Source organism: Micromys minutus, assembly GCF_963924665.1.
Source record: "Micromys minutus genome assembly, chromosome: 10".
Lineage (NCBI taxonomy): Eukaryota > Metazoa > Chordata > Mammalia > Rodentia > Muridae > Micromys > Micromys minutus.
The window spans coordinates 24,256,768-24,273,659 of NC_137979.1; the positions used below are offsets into that span (position 1 = coordinate 24,256,768).

Sequence of the window (16,892 nt, forward strand, 5' to 3'; positions counted from 1 at the left end):
TGGTTGTGAGCCACCATGTGGTTGCTGAGAATTGAACTCAGAACCTCTGGAAGAGCAGTCAGTGCATGTGTACATTTGCATGTTTATGTGTGTGGAAGCCAGAAGTCAATATCAGGTGTCTTCCTTTATTGCTCTCCACCTTGTTTTTTTCCAATTAGGGTCTCTCATTGAACCTGAAACACCAGTTCAGTAACACCAGCTGGCCAGTCAGCTCTAGGGATCCTCCTGTCCCTGCCTCCTCCCACACTAGGAATACAGGCACTCCCCACCACGCCTGACTTGTTACATGGTTGCTAGATATCCAAACTTAGGTCCTCTCATGTTCACATGGTAAGCACTTTTACTGTGAGCCATCTCCCAGCCTCTGTTTATTTTTTATACCAAAAGAAAGTATATGAAGATGATTATTGTATTGACTAGAAGGAGGGCAACAACTTCATTTCCCCAGAATATGAGCCACTGCTTATGTGACCTGACATCACGTTAAAAGATGTGATACAAGAAGAATCATTTTAGAATGGTGGTTTATTCTAAGAAATTAGTAATTCAGAAGATTTTTAGTGCGTGAAAGATTAGCTAATGATAAAATTGTCTAAAGTATATGGAAATACATTGTTATATTCTTTTATATTTACCACTCTGTTTCTAGGGAAAGAGAGCTGCAGATAAGGAAGTCAGACATTTGGATTGCAAGCAGAAGAAAAAGGCGGGTGAAGTTTCAGATGCACCTGCCAGTGTTCATGTGCCTCTAGGACTCCCAGGTCAGGATGGTTAACTCTCCCTCCTTCCTCTGCAACTGCGCACATTATCATATCTGCAGTGTTGCTTACAATTGAAATTGTCCAGCAACTAAGGTTTCTCCATCTGTTCAGCTGTGGCTGGTAACTTTACATCATCTAGCCTTCGTTTTATCGTATCTCGTCCATGTGAATACCAAGGACCTTCTCTTTGTTGAGCACCATCCTATATCCCAGGGATGAAATCTACCAACACAGGCCGAGAGACATATGGTCTCTACCCTCCTGGAACTCACAATCCAGGAAGGTTTCAGACAGAGGTACAAATAACTGTCATTTGAGGTGGCCTATGATTCTGACCCCAGAAGAAGGGTGACAAGTGTTAGTCCTGATTAGGATCCAGAGCAGATTGTATTTGCAAAAAGCCATGTCAAGGGAGAGATGTAAGAGGCCTTGAATGTGCCAGGATATGCAGTAGAGACTGATGTTTAGGCAGCATAGGCCTCTGTTTGGTCCCAGAGCTAACAAGAGAGATCCACATACCAAGTATGCAGGGGTAGAGCAGAGCACTGGAAATGATACAGAAGAGCTCCTGTGGCGTCTGCCACATGCCTATGACATTCAGGCCTCAGCCTGCTGGATGATGGCAGTGGTGAGGTCCGAGCTGCAGTTTTAGAAGTAGAGGCAGTAGTGCTGTGTGAGAGGAGGTGCTTCCAGGATCCCAGGGAGTCAGTGTTCTGTAACAGAAGTAAGAGTGAGTGTATTCTGCAACATCTTCAAGGCCAGCTCTCAGAAGCAGTACACACTCTACATCATGCCAGGTCCTCAAAGTCTACCAGAGTCAGATTCCTTGAAGACCAGCATTCTGGTTCATAGGCCACAAGTATCTGTCAAGTACCCCATGTTCTGGGACATTGTTAGGTACTTGAAGCATATCTCAAAAGAAGCAAAAATCAGAAGACCAAATGATAAACAGCAAACACAGATATTAAAGGGTAATCAGGGCTAGATAGCATGTAGTTTAAGGGCAAGTTCAGAGAATGGGAGGTAACAGGATTGCTGTCTATTTAATTAGGGAGCAGGAAGGCCTCCTTGAGAAGGCTACTGTGTAAACGTGTTCAGCAATAGTTTGTCATTGTTCTGATGTGCGGTTTGTTGTTGTTGTTTTTAAAGATTTATTTATATATTTTATGTATGCGAGCACACTATTGCTGTCTTCAGACACACCAGAAGAGGGCATCAGATCCCATCACATGGTTGTGAGCCACCATGTGGTTGCTGGGAATTGAACTCAGGACCTCTGGAAGAGCAGCCAGTACTCTTAATTGCTGAGCCATCTCTCCAGCCCTGGTTTTTGTTATTTTTAAAAAGATTATTTTTCTTTTTTATAGGTATGGGTATTTTGTCTACATGTATATCTGTGTACTAAGTGTGTGCCTAGTACATGCAGAGGCCAGAGAGGAAGTCAAGTCTCCTGAAGCTGGAATTACAGATAGTTGTAAGCCACCATGTAGATACTGGGATCAAATCCAAATCCTCTGGAAGAAGAGATGATGTTCCTAATCACTAAACCAACTCTCCAGCCCCTTTGTTCTTCTCTTTGAAACAAAGTCCTGCTGTGTAGCCCAGACTGGCCTCAAACCCTTGCTTATCCATTCCATCCTGTCGAGTGCTAGGATTCCAAGTATGCATTACCAAGCCTAGCTTTAGCAGTAGAATATTACATTTACAGCTTCCTTCTATAGGAGCACAGAGACAGTGTTGTGGTTTAGTTGCCTTTTACATGTGTAGAGCCCAGCAAAATCTGAAAGGGCTATTTTCCCACACAGATGCTGAACATCCAGAAGTGTCATCTCAGGCACCTGTAGAAGAGAAGGCGATTACTCCAAGCCCTGAGCAAGTGTTTGCAGAGTGTTCCCAGAAGAGGATTTTGGGATTGCTGGCAGCCATGTTACCTCCCATCAAGTCGGTAAGAGGCAGGCACTGTTTTCTTTGTGAAAGAGTAGGTGGTTGGTTAGGTGTAAGCAGAAACAAACTGTTTTTTACAGCTGTGTCCTGAGGAGGGAATGAGTATTAAAAATTTCTATTTTTATAATTTTGAAAGTTTTAAACCTCATTGAAAATTTAAAAGAGCAATGAATAAAGATATTCACCTAGATTTATTAGTTTTTCATGTTATATCTCTTATCACATTTTTCCTGAAGTTGAAAAAATAAACTGAAAACTTGAAAACTTATGGACACTTTATTCTTAGTTCTCCTAAAAGCGCAATTCTTCTGAAGACCACGTTACTACCGTATTGAAACATTTCAGGCCTGGTGGCTCATACCTGTAGTCCCAGGACTTTGTAGGTAGAAGTCATGAATTCAAGACCATAGTGGACTACAGAGTGAGACTTTGTTTTTAAAAAGGTTTCATTAAGCTGATAAAAATTTAAAGCCGGGAGACTAATTTTATCTCATGCAGAGTAAAGCCTAGGTACGCATTTTCCCATTTATTCCTAGGGTATGAATTGCAGCTTTTTTGCAAAAATCAGAATTCATTTAAGAATGGTCTGGCTTAGAGCGCATGCTTATTTGGTCTCCTTAGTTTACTGACCTTACTTTGGTGTTTGTTGTAATAACTTCATTTCTTTATAAGATCTATCTATCTACCTATCTATTTATTTATTTATTTATTTATTTACATGTGTGCGTGTGTGTGCCCACGTGAGTTTATATGCACCACGTACTTGTAAATACCATGGGCCAGAGGAAACTGGATTCCCTAAAACTGGAGTTAGAGGCAGCTGTGAGTTGCCTGATGTGGATCCTAGAAACTGAACCCACGTTGTTCTCTGCAAGAGCAGTAAGTGCTCTTAACCACTGAGTCATCTGTCCAGCCCTGTTTTGGTAACTTTTATAATACTGATATCTTCAAAGACTCTAAACAGCTTAGCTATGTCTTTAGTATTCTTTATAATGTTTAGGACTCTTCCTATGGGCATATTTTGTATGAATTTTAGTATCTTTTTCTTTTTAATTAAGCCTGACAAACTTCCCCTTTAAGATTTGGTGAGTTATTTTCATTGAATGATATTGAGTATATATTAATTTAGGAATAGTTGACTGCTTTAGCAATACTTTTTTTTTTCATTGTTAAGAGTTAGACAGAGGGGCTGGAGAGATGGCTCAGCGGGAAAGAGCACTGACTGCTCTTCCAGAGGTCCTGAGTTCAATTCCCAGCAACCACATGATGGCTCACAAACACCTGTAATGGGACTTGATGCCCTCTTCTGGTGTGTCTGAAGACAGCTGCAGTGTACTCTCATATATAAAAATCAATTTTAAAAAAAATCAAGGTTGAGCTAGTAAACTGGAAAAATGAGTTTATCCAAGTTTGTGAAGCTCTGCGGAAAAGAGGTATCACTGCAACCTAAGACTGGGTCCTCAGATCTCTGGGTCCAGGGACAATTTTAAAAGCAGTTTGTTGCTGAATGATGCTTAGACTGAGAGAACTCACATGTGTGTGTGGGACATGAGGCTAATGTATGACAAATGAGTCAGTCACAGTATCAGGCAAGAGTCAGTATGGGCCCTCTTGGCATAGGGACTCAGAATGAGTTACGAGTTCATCGCAGGCCCTGCAGTTCATACCTGACAGCACAAGATATAGTCAGTTTTCTTCTTTTTGTATTTGCACCTCTGATCTTTAACATGAAGCCCTGGATCCCATGAGCTTTCATACAGTTACTTATTTGATCAACCTCACATCACAGTCGCCATTCTTTGACAGATCTTCTCCTCTTCCTCTTTGGACTCTACACAAAGTCACCCCAAGCTGAATAACGTCTCACCAGTCTGTCTTTTTGACAATTCCTCGGTACTCCCATTACAGAGAAACTTGTAGCCTACCACACCAGCCCCTCTCTGCACACCTTCCTTGTTCTTCAGAGGCTCCAGCCGCTCTATCGCCCCATTCTTGAAGAGAATGCTCAAAGCTTGTAGTATTTTTCCCCTGTGGAAAATGATAAATGGTTTAAGTGTCTAGAAATGTATATAGTCAGTTGTTTTCAAAATGGCCTTCATAATAATGAAGCATTGGAAGCCAAGTAAAATGCAGATAGTGTTTAAAGAAAGAAAAATAGAGCTGAGATGACTTGATGGGTAAAGTACTTACCATGCAAGCATGAGGACCTGAGTTTGACTCCTCAAAACCCAAGTAAAGCTGGATACAGTAACATGTCTTTCCCAGGGGAGAGAAGAGGGAAGGAGAAGACAGAAAAATCTCCAGAAACCCATAGGTGAGATACATAGAAACAAACGACAAAGAGACCCTGTCTCAAATAAGGTAGAAGACAAAGACCAACACTGGAGGTTTTCCTTGGCCTCTGAATGTGCCATAGTACACGTACATACATTCATGATAAACATGGAAGGAAGGAAAGGAAAACAATGTACTTTACATTCGTTACCTATAAATGTGTATGGAGAAAGGTTGACAAACTGTACATCTAACTGTGAATAGTTGTTACTCCTTGGCATTGGTGGGCTGGAGTGGAACTTTGATAGAAAGTCTGACTTTTATGCATTTTTTAGTTCTTTCAGAAAAGGAAGAAAAATACTTTGTTTACACTTTAGAGTAAAGGAATATTAGAATAGGATAAGAAGGTGGTTGGAGACACGGCTTAGCAGTTAAGAGTACTTGCTGCTCTTCTAGAGGACCAGAATTTGGTTCCTAGCACTCACATCCAGAGGTTCAGCACCACCTGTAACTGCAGCTCCAGGGGATCCAATGCCCTCTTCTGGGCTCCAGGGGACGGCACTTATATATGTATAAACACACACATACAAATTTTTAAAAATTAAAATTAAAAGGTAGGATAAAATGATACCTGAGCATATATATTTTGTTTACATTTGATTGTACATGTGCCATGTCTGAAGGTGGGATCAGGCCAGTTGTAAAAGATACATGAATGGGTGGCACTTGTAGATGGTGTTGCTGCATGGATTTTGTACTAAAGACATTTCCGTTCTCTGTTGACAGGGTCCCACGGTCCCCCTGATAGACCTGGAGCACGTCCTCCCACTCATGTTTCAGGTTGTCATTTCCAACGTAGGCCACCTGAATGAAACCTACCACCTAACCCTGGGTCTTCTGGGCCAGTTAATTATCCGCCTTCAGCCAGCAGAAGTAGATGCTGCCGTCATGAAGGTCCTTTCAGCCAAACACAGTCTGTTTGCTGCAGCAGACAATGCTGTTGTACCAGATGGCTGGAAGACCACCCACCTGCTCTTCAGCCTTGGAGCTGTCTGTCTGGACAGGTTAGCCTTGGTTTTTATACACCCATCATCTACTCTGCTCTCTGTGCTAGTCACTGAAAACAAAGCTCTAGCTGTTGGTGAATTTTGGTATCGTGTAGTGCTGTTGTCTAAGGTTCTTCTGTGACATTAAACTAGTCTATCCACACTTAAATGGCTGAGAGGCTCAGTAGTGCCTTTCAGTCAACTTTTTTTTAAAAAAATTTATTTTTTTCAAAAAAAAAAAAAAAACAGAGATAAATGTACAGATTTTAAAGCATTTTTGCATGAAACTATATGAATATATTTTTGTCAATACTTGATTTTTTTAATGGTTTGATAGTATGCATTGCAATCTTACTAGTTACAATGAACATAAAATATAAGTAAAACAAAACGTAACATGGAAATAGTTTTCTTGGTGTGTAAAGATTAAACATAATGATTTTTAAATACCAAGAATTGCCACAAGGCTATATTCTTAGCTCTTGAATTATTAATGATTTAAGGTCTAGGTGTACCACACTCTGAGAGGGTGCTATACACTTTTTTTTTTCTAAGAAGGACTGAGGCTTCCACTTTTTGGCCTTTCTCTTTTTCTTTCTTTCTTTCTTTCTTTCTTTCTTTCTTTCTTTCTTTCTTTCCAGCTTCCTATGGTCTGTGAGTTGTTTCTTGGGTATTCAGAGCTTTCTGGGGCTAGTATCCAATTATCAGTGACTGTATGTTATGTCTGTTCTTTTGTGACTGGGTTATCTCACTCAGGATGATGTTCTTTACTTCCATCCATTTGCCTAAGAATTTCATAAAGTCATTGTTTCTGATAGCTGAGTAGTAGTACTCTATTGTGTACCTATACCACAATTTCTATATCCATTCATCTACTGAAGGACACCTGGGTTCTTTCCATAAGGCTGCTATGAACATGGTGGAACATGTGTCCTTGTTATATGTTGAAGCATCTTTGGGGTATATGCCCAGAAGTGGAATAACTGGGTCTTCAGGTAGTAAGTACTATGTCCAATTTTTTGAGGAATCGCCAGACTGATTTCCAGAGTGGTTGTACCAGCTTACAACTCCACCAACAGTGGAGGAGTGTTCCTCTTTCTCCGCATCCTCACCAGCATCTGCTGTCATCTGAGTTTTTGATCTTAGCCATTCTGACTGGTGTGAGGTGGAATCTCAGGGTTGTTTTGATTTGCATTTACCTGATGACTAGGGATGTCGAACATTTCCTTAGTTGCTTCTCAGCCATTCGATATTCCTCAGTTGAGAATTCTTTGTTTAGCTCTGTACCCCATTTTTTAATAGGATTGTTCGATTCTTTGGCGTCTAACTTCTTGAGTTCTTTGTATATATTGGATATTAGACCTCTATCAGATGTGGGATTGGTAAAGATCCTTTCCCAATATGTTGGCTGCCGTTTTGTTTTCTTGACAGTGCCTTTAGCCTTACAGAAACTTTGCCATCTCATTAAGTCCCATTTATTGATTCTTGATCTTAGAGCATAAGCCATTGTTGTTCTGTTCAGGGATTTTCCCCCTGTGCCTATGTATTCTAAGGTTTTCTCCACTTTCTCTTCTAATAGTTTCAGTGTAGCTGGTTTTATGTGGAGATCTTTGATCCACCTGCACTTGAGCTTAGTACAAGGAGATAAGAAAGGGTCTATTTTCATTCTTTTGCATGCTGACTGCTAGTTGAACCAACACCATTTGTTGAAGAGGCTGTCCTTTTTCCACTGAATATTTTCAGCTCCGTTGTCAAAAATCAAGTGACCATATGTGTGAGGGCTCATTTCTGGATCTTCTATTCTGTTCCATTGATCAACCTGCCTATCTCTGTACCAGTACTATGTGGTTTTTAACACAATTGCCTTGTAATATAGCTTGAGGTCAGGGATGGTGATTCCTGCAGAAGTTTTCTTGTTGTTGAGAATAGATTTTGCTATTTTAGGTTTTTTGTTATTTCAGATGAATTTGCAAATTGCTCTTTCCAACTCTATGAATAATTGAGTTGGAATTTTGATAGGGATTGCATTGAATCTGTAGATTGCTTTTGGTAAGATGGCCATTTTTACAATGTTGATCCTTCCATCCAGTCAACTTTGATGAGATCTATTCTGGTAGATTTTTCCAGAGAAAAGTAAGTATAGACGTTGAGGTTGAAAAGTTTGTTTTCATTATAAAAATGAACATAATCATAATACAAAGCTTGAAATTAAGTGAAGAAGGAAAAATGAACTGGATTTGTACCGTATATCTCTCTAAGCTGTGACTATGTCTGTGTATACCTGTGAGGATTACATGCTAGAGCAGTGCTTCTCATCCTTCCTAATGCTGTAACCCTTTAATACAGTTCCTCACGGTGTGGTGACCTTAACCACAAGATTATTTTTGTTGCTTCTTCATAATTATAATTTTGCTACTGCTATGAAACATAAAGTAAGTATATTTTTTGGTGGTTTCAGGCTTTGAGAGTTGAACAACACACAGGTTGAGAATCAATGTTTTAGAGACATATTTGAGAATATAGTTGTAAATTGAGTTTGTAGACTAAGTATGTAACATAACAGATTTTGAATTGTTTGTTGTTGTTTTTTTGACTTGTCTTCATGTGAAAAGCATCATTCTGGTAGTTTTTAAGCTAAGTGAGGGATGGCTGTTTGCATGAGTCTGACTGCACCTGGGGTAGTAAGCAGTGATGTGTGTGAGATGTAGCCTTGCATACTGCCACCTAACACTGGTGCTCTTGCCCTCCAGCCGAGTGGGCTTAGACTGGGCCTGCTCCATGGCAGAGATCCTTCGGTCACTCAACAATGCCCCATTGTGGCGAGATGTCATTGCCACCTTCACAGACCACTGCATCAAGCAGCTGCCATTCAAACTGAAGCACACCAACATCTTCACCCTGCTGGTGCTTGTCGGCTTCCCCCAGGTATAACATCTGAAGGCTTGTTTGTCCAAGTCTCTGCGAGTATACACACACACATACACACATGTCTGCAATTGGTTTTAGATTTTTTTTTTTTGTTACAAGATTTTCTTTTATAGTCTTGGTGTATTTTCAGAATTGTGCAATTGTTAGACTTGCACTGTCCACTGACATTTAATTTATTTTACTACATCTGAATAGTAGGTAACTATAGTATCCTCAGTTACAAAGAACTTCAGAGACTGTTTTCTTTCATACTGGCACGCATATTGATCTTGCTCATTTCATTTGCCTCAGCTGATTTGAATGCAGAGCTGTAAAGCTATGACAAGCACCTAAACCACTTTTATGCCATGTCTATACCAAATCCTTTGGACTTGGGGATGAGAAGCCTCCATCCCTGTGTGTTTGGAGAGGAGCAAGCAAAAGGGACTGGGCTTGTGCCTAATTAGGTGCCTCTTCCTGCATCAATCCTCCAGGTCCTCTGCGTGGGAACCCGCTGTGTTTATATGGATAATGCCAATGAACCCCATAATGTGATCGTCTTAAAGTACTTCACTGAGAAGAATAGAGCTGTGATTGTCGACGTCAAAACCAGGAAAAGGAAAACAGGTCCTAAGCATAACTTATCTTCTAAGAATGAAAGAAATAGTTTAATCCTTGCATACTCTAAAGCCAGTGGAAATGCCCACGTTCTTGCTCCTGCATGTGATTTTTAACTTTTTAAGTTACAGTTATTCATTTGTGTTGTGCTCATGTGCGTACACATACATATGGAGGTCAGAGGACAACTGTGACATCAGTTCTCCCATTGTACCACTGCGGTTCTAGAGATTCGGGTTATCAGGCTTGGTGGCAAATGCCTTTATCCACTGAATTCTCTCACCAGCTCATATATTTACAATTAAAGTGCATTTCTTATGCAGAGTGTGATGGTACATGTCTGTAATCTCAGCACCGAGGCAGGAAGATCATACATTTAAGATCAGCCTGATAGGTCGTAAGTTTGAGGCCAGTCTAGGCTGCATAATGAGACCCTGTCTCAAAGTAAAAAGTAGTAACAATTAATAAACATAATATACACATAAGTTGATTTCTTGTGGATACTATATACCTGGGGTCTTCTGTGTAAACCCAGTGTGACTGTCCTGCCTTTGGTGCTTATCCAGGCATTCTACTGTTGACTGAGTTGAAGTCTGCTGCTCCCTTTCATATTTCCATCTGTCTCATCTGTTCTTAGTTCTTTTTTTCCTCTCTTGCCTTCTTTTGAATTGATTTTTCTTATGTGTTAAAGATTCACTTCATGTCTGCTGTTGACTCCAACTGTAACTGTAGCTCTGATGCCAACATAGGCATCACTTTGGAGACCACCCCGAAGTTTGTTCTGCACCCCAGGACTGTCTCCAGATGTTTTCCACTTTGCAGTTTTATCAAAATACTGCATTTGTACCCTGTATGTACTCACCATTCATGTTACTGTAGTCACTCTCTTTATTCTACATGATGGAAAACTCATTGTACTTAAAACAATGTCAGCTTTTAAATATGAGTTATTTTTAGAGAGATTTAAAATGAAAACAATGTGTATTTTATTCAAGTACACATTTACTATTTCTGCTGTTCTTCATCCCTTTTTGTAGACTCAGAATTCCATTTTGCATAATTTTCTCTGGCTTAAACACTTCCTTTAGCACATCTTGTGTCCATGTTTTCTGCTACAAGAATCTATATGGAGAGTGTTTGTTCTCACCTTGTCATTGTTTGAGATGAGTCTCACCATGTAGCCCAGTTGGCTTTTCTCTCCTAAGTGCTATCACCCCCAGCTTTGGCTTTATCTTTGAAAGATTATTTTCACTGCGGCTGGAGAGATGGTTCAGCAGTTAAGAGCACATATTGCTCATGCAGAGAGGATCCAAGTTTGGTTCCAGCACTCATATCTAGTGGCTCACAACCACCTGTAACTCCAGCTCCAAGGCATCCAGTACCCTCTCTCAGTCTCCACTGGCACTGTGCTTACATGTACAAACCATCATACTGGCAGACATGTATACCTATAACTAAAATTAAGATCTTTATGAAACATAATTTTTCTGGATAAAGAAATTTTAAGCTGAGGTATTTGGAGATTTGTTGGTGTGTGTGTGTGTGTGTGTGTGTGTGTGTGTGTGTGTGTGTGTGTGTGTGTGAAGAGATCTCACATAGAACAGGCTGCCTTGAATTAACTATATAACTGAGGATGACTTTAGATATGTGATCTTCTGCTTCTCAAGTGCTGGGGTTACAGGCATGTACCACTACACCTAGTAAGTGTGGCACTGGAGCCCAAGGAGCAGAAAGCATTGTAATGGGAGTAGAAACTGTAGGCTTTTAAGCAATTTTCATGTAACTTGCTTGTGTCTTCAAAACCTGCTCAGGCCCAACCCAACCATGTAGGTACCACTTCATTTGATAATAGATTGCAGTTGTTCACGTCCTTTTTTGTGGCTTTGTAGGTCAAATAATACCCAGCTTGTGATGGGTATTAGGGTTAGGGTTGTGATGGGCAGCTCAGGTCACATGGTAACTTGATGGCCCATTATTAGATGTTCAGTTTCCACTAAGGCTCAATACCAGGCTAAGAGCTGTCTTCAAGTGATGGATTGTTCCAAAATCTCAAAGTCTCTTCTGTGATTCACGTATAGGGAGCCTGCTAAAGGCTTCAAACAGCATCCCTATTTGCCACTGACACTTCAAGTACCTGACACTTCAGGGATGCTGGAGCATATAGTCCAAGTGGTAGAGCAGCCTACACACAGCAGCCTGGACCTACTGAAGAGCCTTTTCCTCCTGTTCCAGGATCCACTCAAAGCTAGCAGCTTTCTGAGTCTCTTGGTAAATGGGCCTGAGTAACACACCCAAGTGAGGAATGTATCGTCTCCGGAATCCAGATAGGCCCACTAAGCATTGTGCTTCATTCTTGGGCTTTAGTTAGTCCAGGATGCAAATAAGTTGACAATCAAGAACAGTCATCACAACACTTTTGGCAATAATTTGCCTGTGCATAGTAGTAAGAATTTTGCACTGTGACTTTTCCTCTGTTTCTCCCTGGACAAATGTCCCTGTACCACATTTGTGTTCATCTGCAAACTGGGCATAAATATAGTAGAGACCTAAGCTTCTTTCTGCAGTCCTTGCTTTACTGAGACCTGTGGAAAAATCCAGCTACAAGAGGCACTAACAGTATCATTTATGCCTTTCTTTTCCTTTGTGATACGATGCTTCAGTGAAGGACTACCAGTTGGTCCAGAAGGGAGGAGGACAAGAGTGTGGCACCTCTCAGGCCCAGCTGAGCCAGTACTCCCAACACTTTGCCTTTATTGCCAGTCACCTCCTGCAAACCAGCATGGACAGCCATTGTCCTGAGGCAGTGGAAGCAACCTGGGTCCTGTCCCTGGCTCTCAAAGGTTTATATAAAACACTAAAGGTAATGGTGAGCCTCTTCTATTTGCATAAACCAACCTATCTGCGGGGGATTAACAAGGAGGAAATGTCATCTGACTTGAATGAATGGTTAACAATGGGTTGTTTTGAGAAATGCTTGTACAAGGATTGCATTAAGGAGGAAATAGAACTTTCCCAGTAGTTTGAGTCTCAGTTTTTTCAATATTGTTTCATGGACTTGGCTTCATGGAGACATAATCCTTTCAGAGGAGAAGAAAACTGGACTGAAAGGTTTGCCACTTCCCAACTAACAGGCGCTCCTCTGGGTCATTTATAGGAATGCAGGGAAGAATAAAGGGAGCTGGCATCCCTTGGAGCTTCAAGGGACAGGTGTGGCTATTGGGCTGGGAGGAAGTAGCTACATTAGAGTAGTTAGATGCTATTTGGGGTGGATAAAAGCCCTGACCCATGGTGCCCTTTGAATCCTTAGTGGACTGGAGGGTAGGAAAGTTCTTTCCAGGAGATGCATTTGTATCTGCTTACAGATACAAATCTTCCTCACAGAGCTGTCCTTGAAAGGATCCCAGCTGACGTGTTCAGTGGTACCTCTGGTAGGGAGGTCATTGTGGAGACTCAGGCACCACCAGAAACTTGTCTTCTTGGCTTTCTAGCCCTGGGCAGCCCTGAGGTGTAGTTGTCAGTATTACCATACTGTTTCACTGTTTCTACTCTAGTAGAAAAGAAGACAGTAACTCCCTGATAGCAGAGGTCTTAAATTCTCATTCATACAGTTTTGTTTTGTGTGGGGTGTTTTTTGTTTTGTTTTGTTTTAAAAAAACAGTCATTATGTAGCTTGACTAGATTGTAATTTATAATGTGGATGGGCTGGCTTCAGACTTAGAGTTCTGCCCATCTCTAACTCCCAAATGCTAAGATTAAAATGTGTACCACCATAAGTACTCACTCAATCTGTTGATATTTGTTGAGCACCAAGAACCAGCTGGGTGTTCAGTGGTGAGCTAGAAAGAAGAGCCATGCTCTCATGAGGCTTAGAGTCTCCAGGCCAGGGGAAGAGCTACCTGAAAGGAAGACAGCCCTGCATCAGAAAGCCTTTAAAAGGGAAAACTGAGGTCACAGATACCGAGTTACCCTCGGGGATTATGGACAGAAAGAATAACAAGTTTCAGACCTTGAGTTGGACCAGTCATTGATAGTCAGTCACAGAGCAGAAGGACCTCTAGGTCTTTAAGATAGTGTAGCCTGGGGATGAAGCTACAGAAGCAGACTGGGAGCTTTATAGGACCCGTCAGCCATGATTAGGGCTTGGATTTTAGCCTCAAGAGTTTTGGGGAAGTAAAGAGAGAAGTGACAGTAAATAGGTTTCAAGAGTGTTTGTGAAAGAACACGGAGTGAATGAGGAGCGATGGCTCATGGTTAAGATTCTGAGTACCTTCTTACTGACTGGCATTTCCAGGCAGTTGGGCCATCAGCTGAGACTGGGTCAGGGAAAGGCTGGGGCTCTGTCCAACCTTAACTGTCACTCTACATCAGCTGCAAACCACTCTCTTGGCTTGGCAGGCTCACGGTTTCGAAGAGACCCATGCCACCTTCCTCCAGACCGATCTGCTAAAGCTGCTGGTGAAGAAGTGCAGCAAAGGAACTGGTTTCAGTAAGACCTGGCTCCTCCGGGACCTAGAGGTAATAAGGAGGGTGCCCTCTAGATCTGTGTCCTGAAGCAGAGCTAGCTTGTTTCAACCAGTTCCACCCTGTGTACTCTGATTCTGTGCAGCTTTGAAGCCCAGCCTTGATTCTGTCTTCCTGAATCAGGGATTCTGACACCTGTCCTCCCCTGCCAGGAAAATGAATTGGGTGTTTGTTCATAGAACCTGGGAGAAGTATTTTGTGGAAACATATAATTGGCCATTATATCATGATAATAAAATGTGCTTTTGAATTACTATTTCCCTCCAAAGTTTCTTTGAGCCAAGATCAGTTTGTAAATATGACCACACTCATGTTTATCTTATGTAGGATTTTAGTCTATAATTTCACTTTATTGTTATTCCTCTGAGGCCTTACATGTTTCTTAGTGGAATTCTTGTAGTTCCCAGAGGCTTTCAAGGTCAAGTGCTAGCATCTAGTATAAGGGAAGCCATGCTGCCAGGGTGCTCTGTCCCTCACCCTCACTTCCACAAATGCTTGCATCTGAAGAATTAGCTCTGGGTTTGCTTACATCTAAGGGAAATGTGCTAAAACACATTACTGGATAACTGGGATCTTAGAGAATCTTTTTTAATTTTTATTTTATATGTATGAGTGTTTTGCCTGCAAACATGTCTGCAACACTTGCATGCCTGGTGCCCAACGATGCCAGAAGAGGACATTAGTTACCCTGGAGTTCAGTTGTTGTGAGCTGCCTTGTGGGTTTTAGAAATTTAATTCAAGTCCTCCGGAAAAGCATCCAATGCTCTTCTTAACTGCTGAGCCGTATCTGCAGCTCCTATAACAACCCTTCTTAATGGTTATGTATAAGACTAGAAAGTGCTTTACAGGTTTTTTGTCCCTGTTAATGCTTAATTGGCTTTATTTTGAACAGCATTTTTATGTGTTTTGTCATTTCTAAAAGATAAGTTAATAGGTGAAAAGGATATAAACATTTTTAAAAGAATTATTTAAATACACTGTCACTGGCTTCAGACACACCAGAAAAGGGCATCAAACCCCATTTCAGATGGTTATGAAACACCATGGTTGCTTGGAATTGAACTCAGGACTTTGGAAGAGCAGTCGTGCTCTTAACCGCTGAGCTGTCTCTCCAGCTCCAATATAAACATTTTAAATAGCTTAATAGCTGCATTTCTCCAAACAAGTTGGAAAAGAATTATCCCCACTTGGGCTATCAAGAAAAGATAATAAACACAAGGGTATCCTCAGTTTTTGTCAGCATTTTCTCTGTTATATATACAGTTGAACATGCTTTCATGTTCCTTTACTAATCACATACTCATGCACACGTGTGCTCTAAGTAATACCCTTAAGTAATTAAAGACCTAGGTCACCTTCCCACTCACTCAACACTCTCAACACTCGTCTCCCTACTCTGCTTATCTGACTGTGTGTAGATTCTGTCCATTATGCTGTACTCATCAAAAAAGGAGACCAACACTCTGACTGAGCACGGAGAGCTGCAGCTAGACGAACGAGGGGACCAAGAGGAAGAACTGGACCGGCCAGTTAGTAGCCCTGGAGAAGCAGAACAGAAGAAGCTAGACCCTCTTGAAAGCTTGGATGAACCCACCAGAATATGCTTCTTGGTATGTTTACTGGTCATCATGTGTGTAGAGCAGAGGTATCAGAGGAATGGGTTCTCTTTGGCTAGGGCTGTTCTTCCTCTTCAGTATATCTAAGGAATGCAGAGGTAGCTCAATGGTTAAGTACTTGCTAGTCTTCAGAAGACCCAAGTTGAATTCCCAGCACCTAAATGGGAGCTCACAACTGTCTGTTAATTCCAGTTCCAGAAGACCAAAACCTCTTCTGGCCTCTGTGGGCACTATGCTATACATTGGTACGTAGTCAAACATTCAGGTAAAACATCTATTCACATAAATAAACTTTAAAAAAATTTTTAACTGCTCAATTTGATATCCTGAAAATTCATTTTCTGTTTAGTATATTGTATACAAAAAAGATCTGGAACAATAGTAGAGCCATATCATTGTAGTGGTTTTAAGAATAATTTATTTTATGTGCATGGTGTATGCCTGTGTGATTTTATACGTTCCACATGTATGCAGGAGCCTGTAGCAGGTCACAAAGGTCAGTGAATCCCCTGAAACTGGAGTCACAGGTTATTCTGAGCCACTTTGTGAGTGCTGGCAACTAAATCCAGGTCCTCTGCAAGAACAGTAAGTATTTTTAACCACTGAGCAATTTCTCTAGTTCCTGAAGTGCCTTTAAATAGTATTGTACATTTTATAGTTCATACATTAGTGCTCAAAATTTGAAATGCTCTTGAAAAGAACCTCCATATTCTCCAAGTGTAACCTGGGGGCCTGAAACAGTGTTTTGTCATTTTGGAGTGCATATTGTCTGTGTGTTAAAGAGCAAATCCACATCTGTCTTTTGCCTTCTTCCACGCCTCCAGATGGCTCATGATGCCCTCAATGCCCCTCTGCACATTCTCCGGGCCATATATGAACTGCAGATGAAAAAGACCGATTCTTTCTTCCTAGAGGTTCAGAAGAGGTAAAGACCATTAAGATATACTTAGGTGTTCCAAGTGAGAATGGGGGACCCATGCCTGCTGCCAGGGAATCTGGAGAGAGGTCCTGACAGGCCAGGCAGCCAAAGAACTGACCTGGAGTTCTTCCTGATGGCCCAGGAAAGGCAGCTGTGCCACTTTGCCTGGAAGATCTGTGAGAGTTTGACAGTTTCCTTTGAGAAGGTCATGTGTGCACTCTTTACAGGTACAGACTTTGAGATGCGTCTCATGCCATCCAGTGAGCAGATGGCACAGAGCAGAGCA

General features: G+C 41.3%; 1 protein-coding gene across 2 annotated transcripts in view; it reads left to right on the forward strand.

Moving 5' to 3' along the window:
* ZZEF1 (zinc finger ZZ-type and EF-hand domain containing 1) overlaps window positions 1–16,892 on the forward strand; it is a 95,776-nt gene that overhangs the window by 63,196 nt on the left and 15,688 nt on the right. For both annotated transcript variants that reach the window (XM_080923670.1, XM_080923669.1), the window contains exons 37-45: window positions 650–761; window positions 2,567–2,706; window positions 5,766–6,043; window positions 8,776–8,950; window positions 9,427–9,559; window positions 12,211–12,410; window positions 13,946–14,065; window positions 15,490–15,681; window positions 16,512–16,612. In XM_080923670.1, coding sequence (XP_080779796.1) covers window positions 650–761; window positions 2,567–2,706; window positions 5,766–6,043; window positions 8,776–8,950; window positions 9,427–9,559; window positions 12,211–12,410; window positions 13,946–14,065; window positions 15,490–15,681; window positions 16,512–16,612 — 1,451 coding nt within the window. The remainder of the gene's footprint in view (window positions 1–649; window positions 762–2,566; window positions 2,707–5,765; window positions 6,044–8,775; window positions 8,951–9,426; window positions 9,560–12,210; window positions 12,411–13,945; window positions 14,066–15,489; window positions 15,682–16,511; window positions 16,613–16,892) is intronic.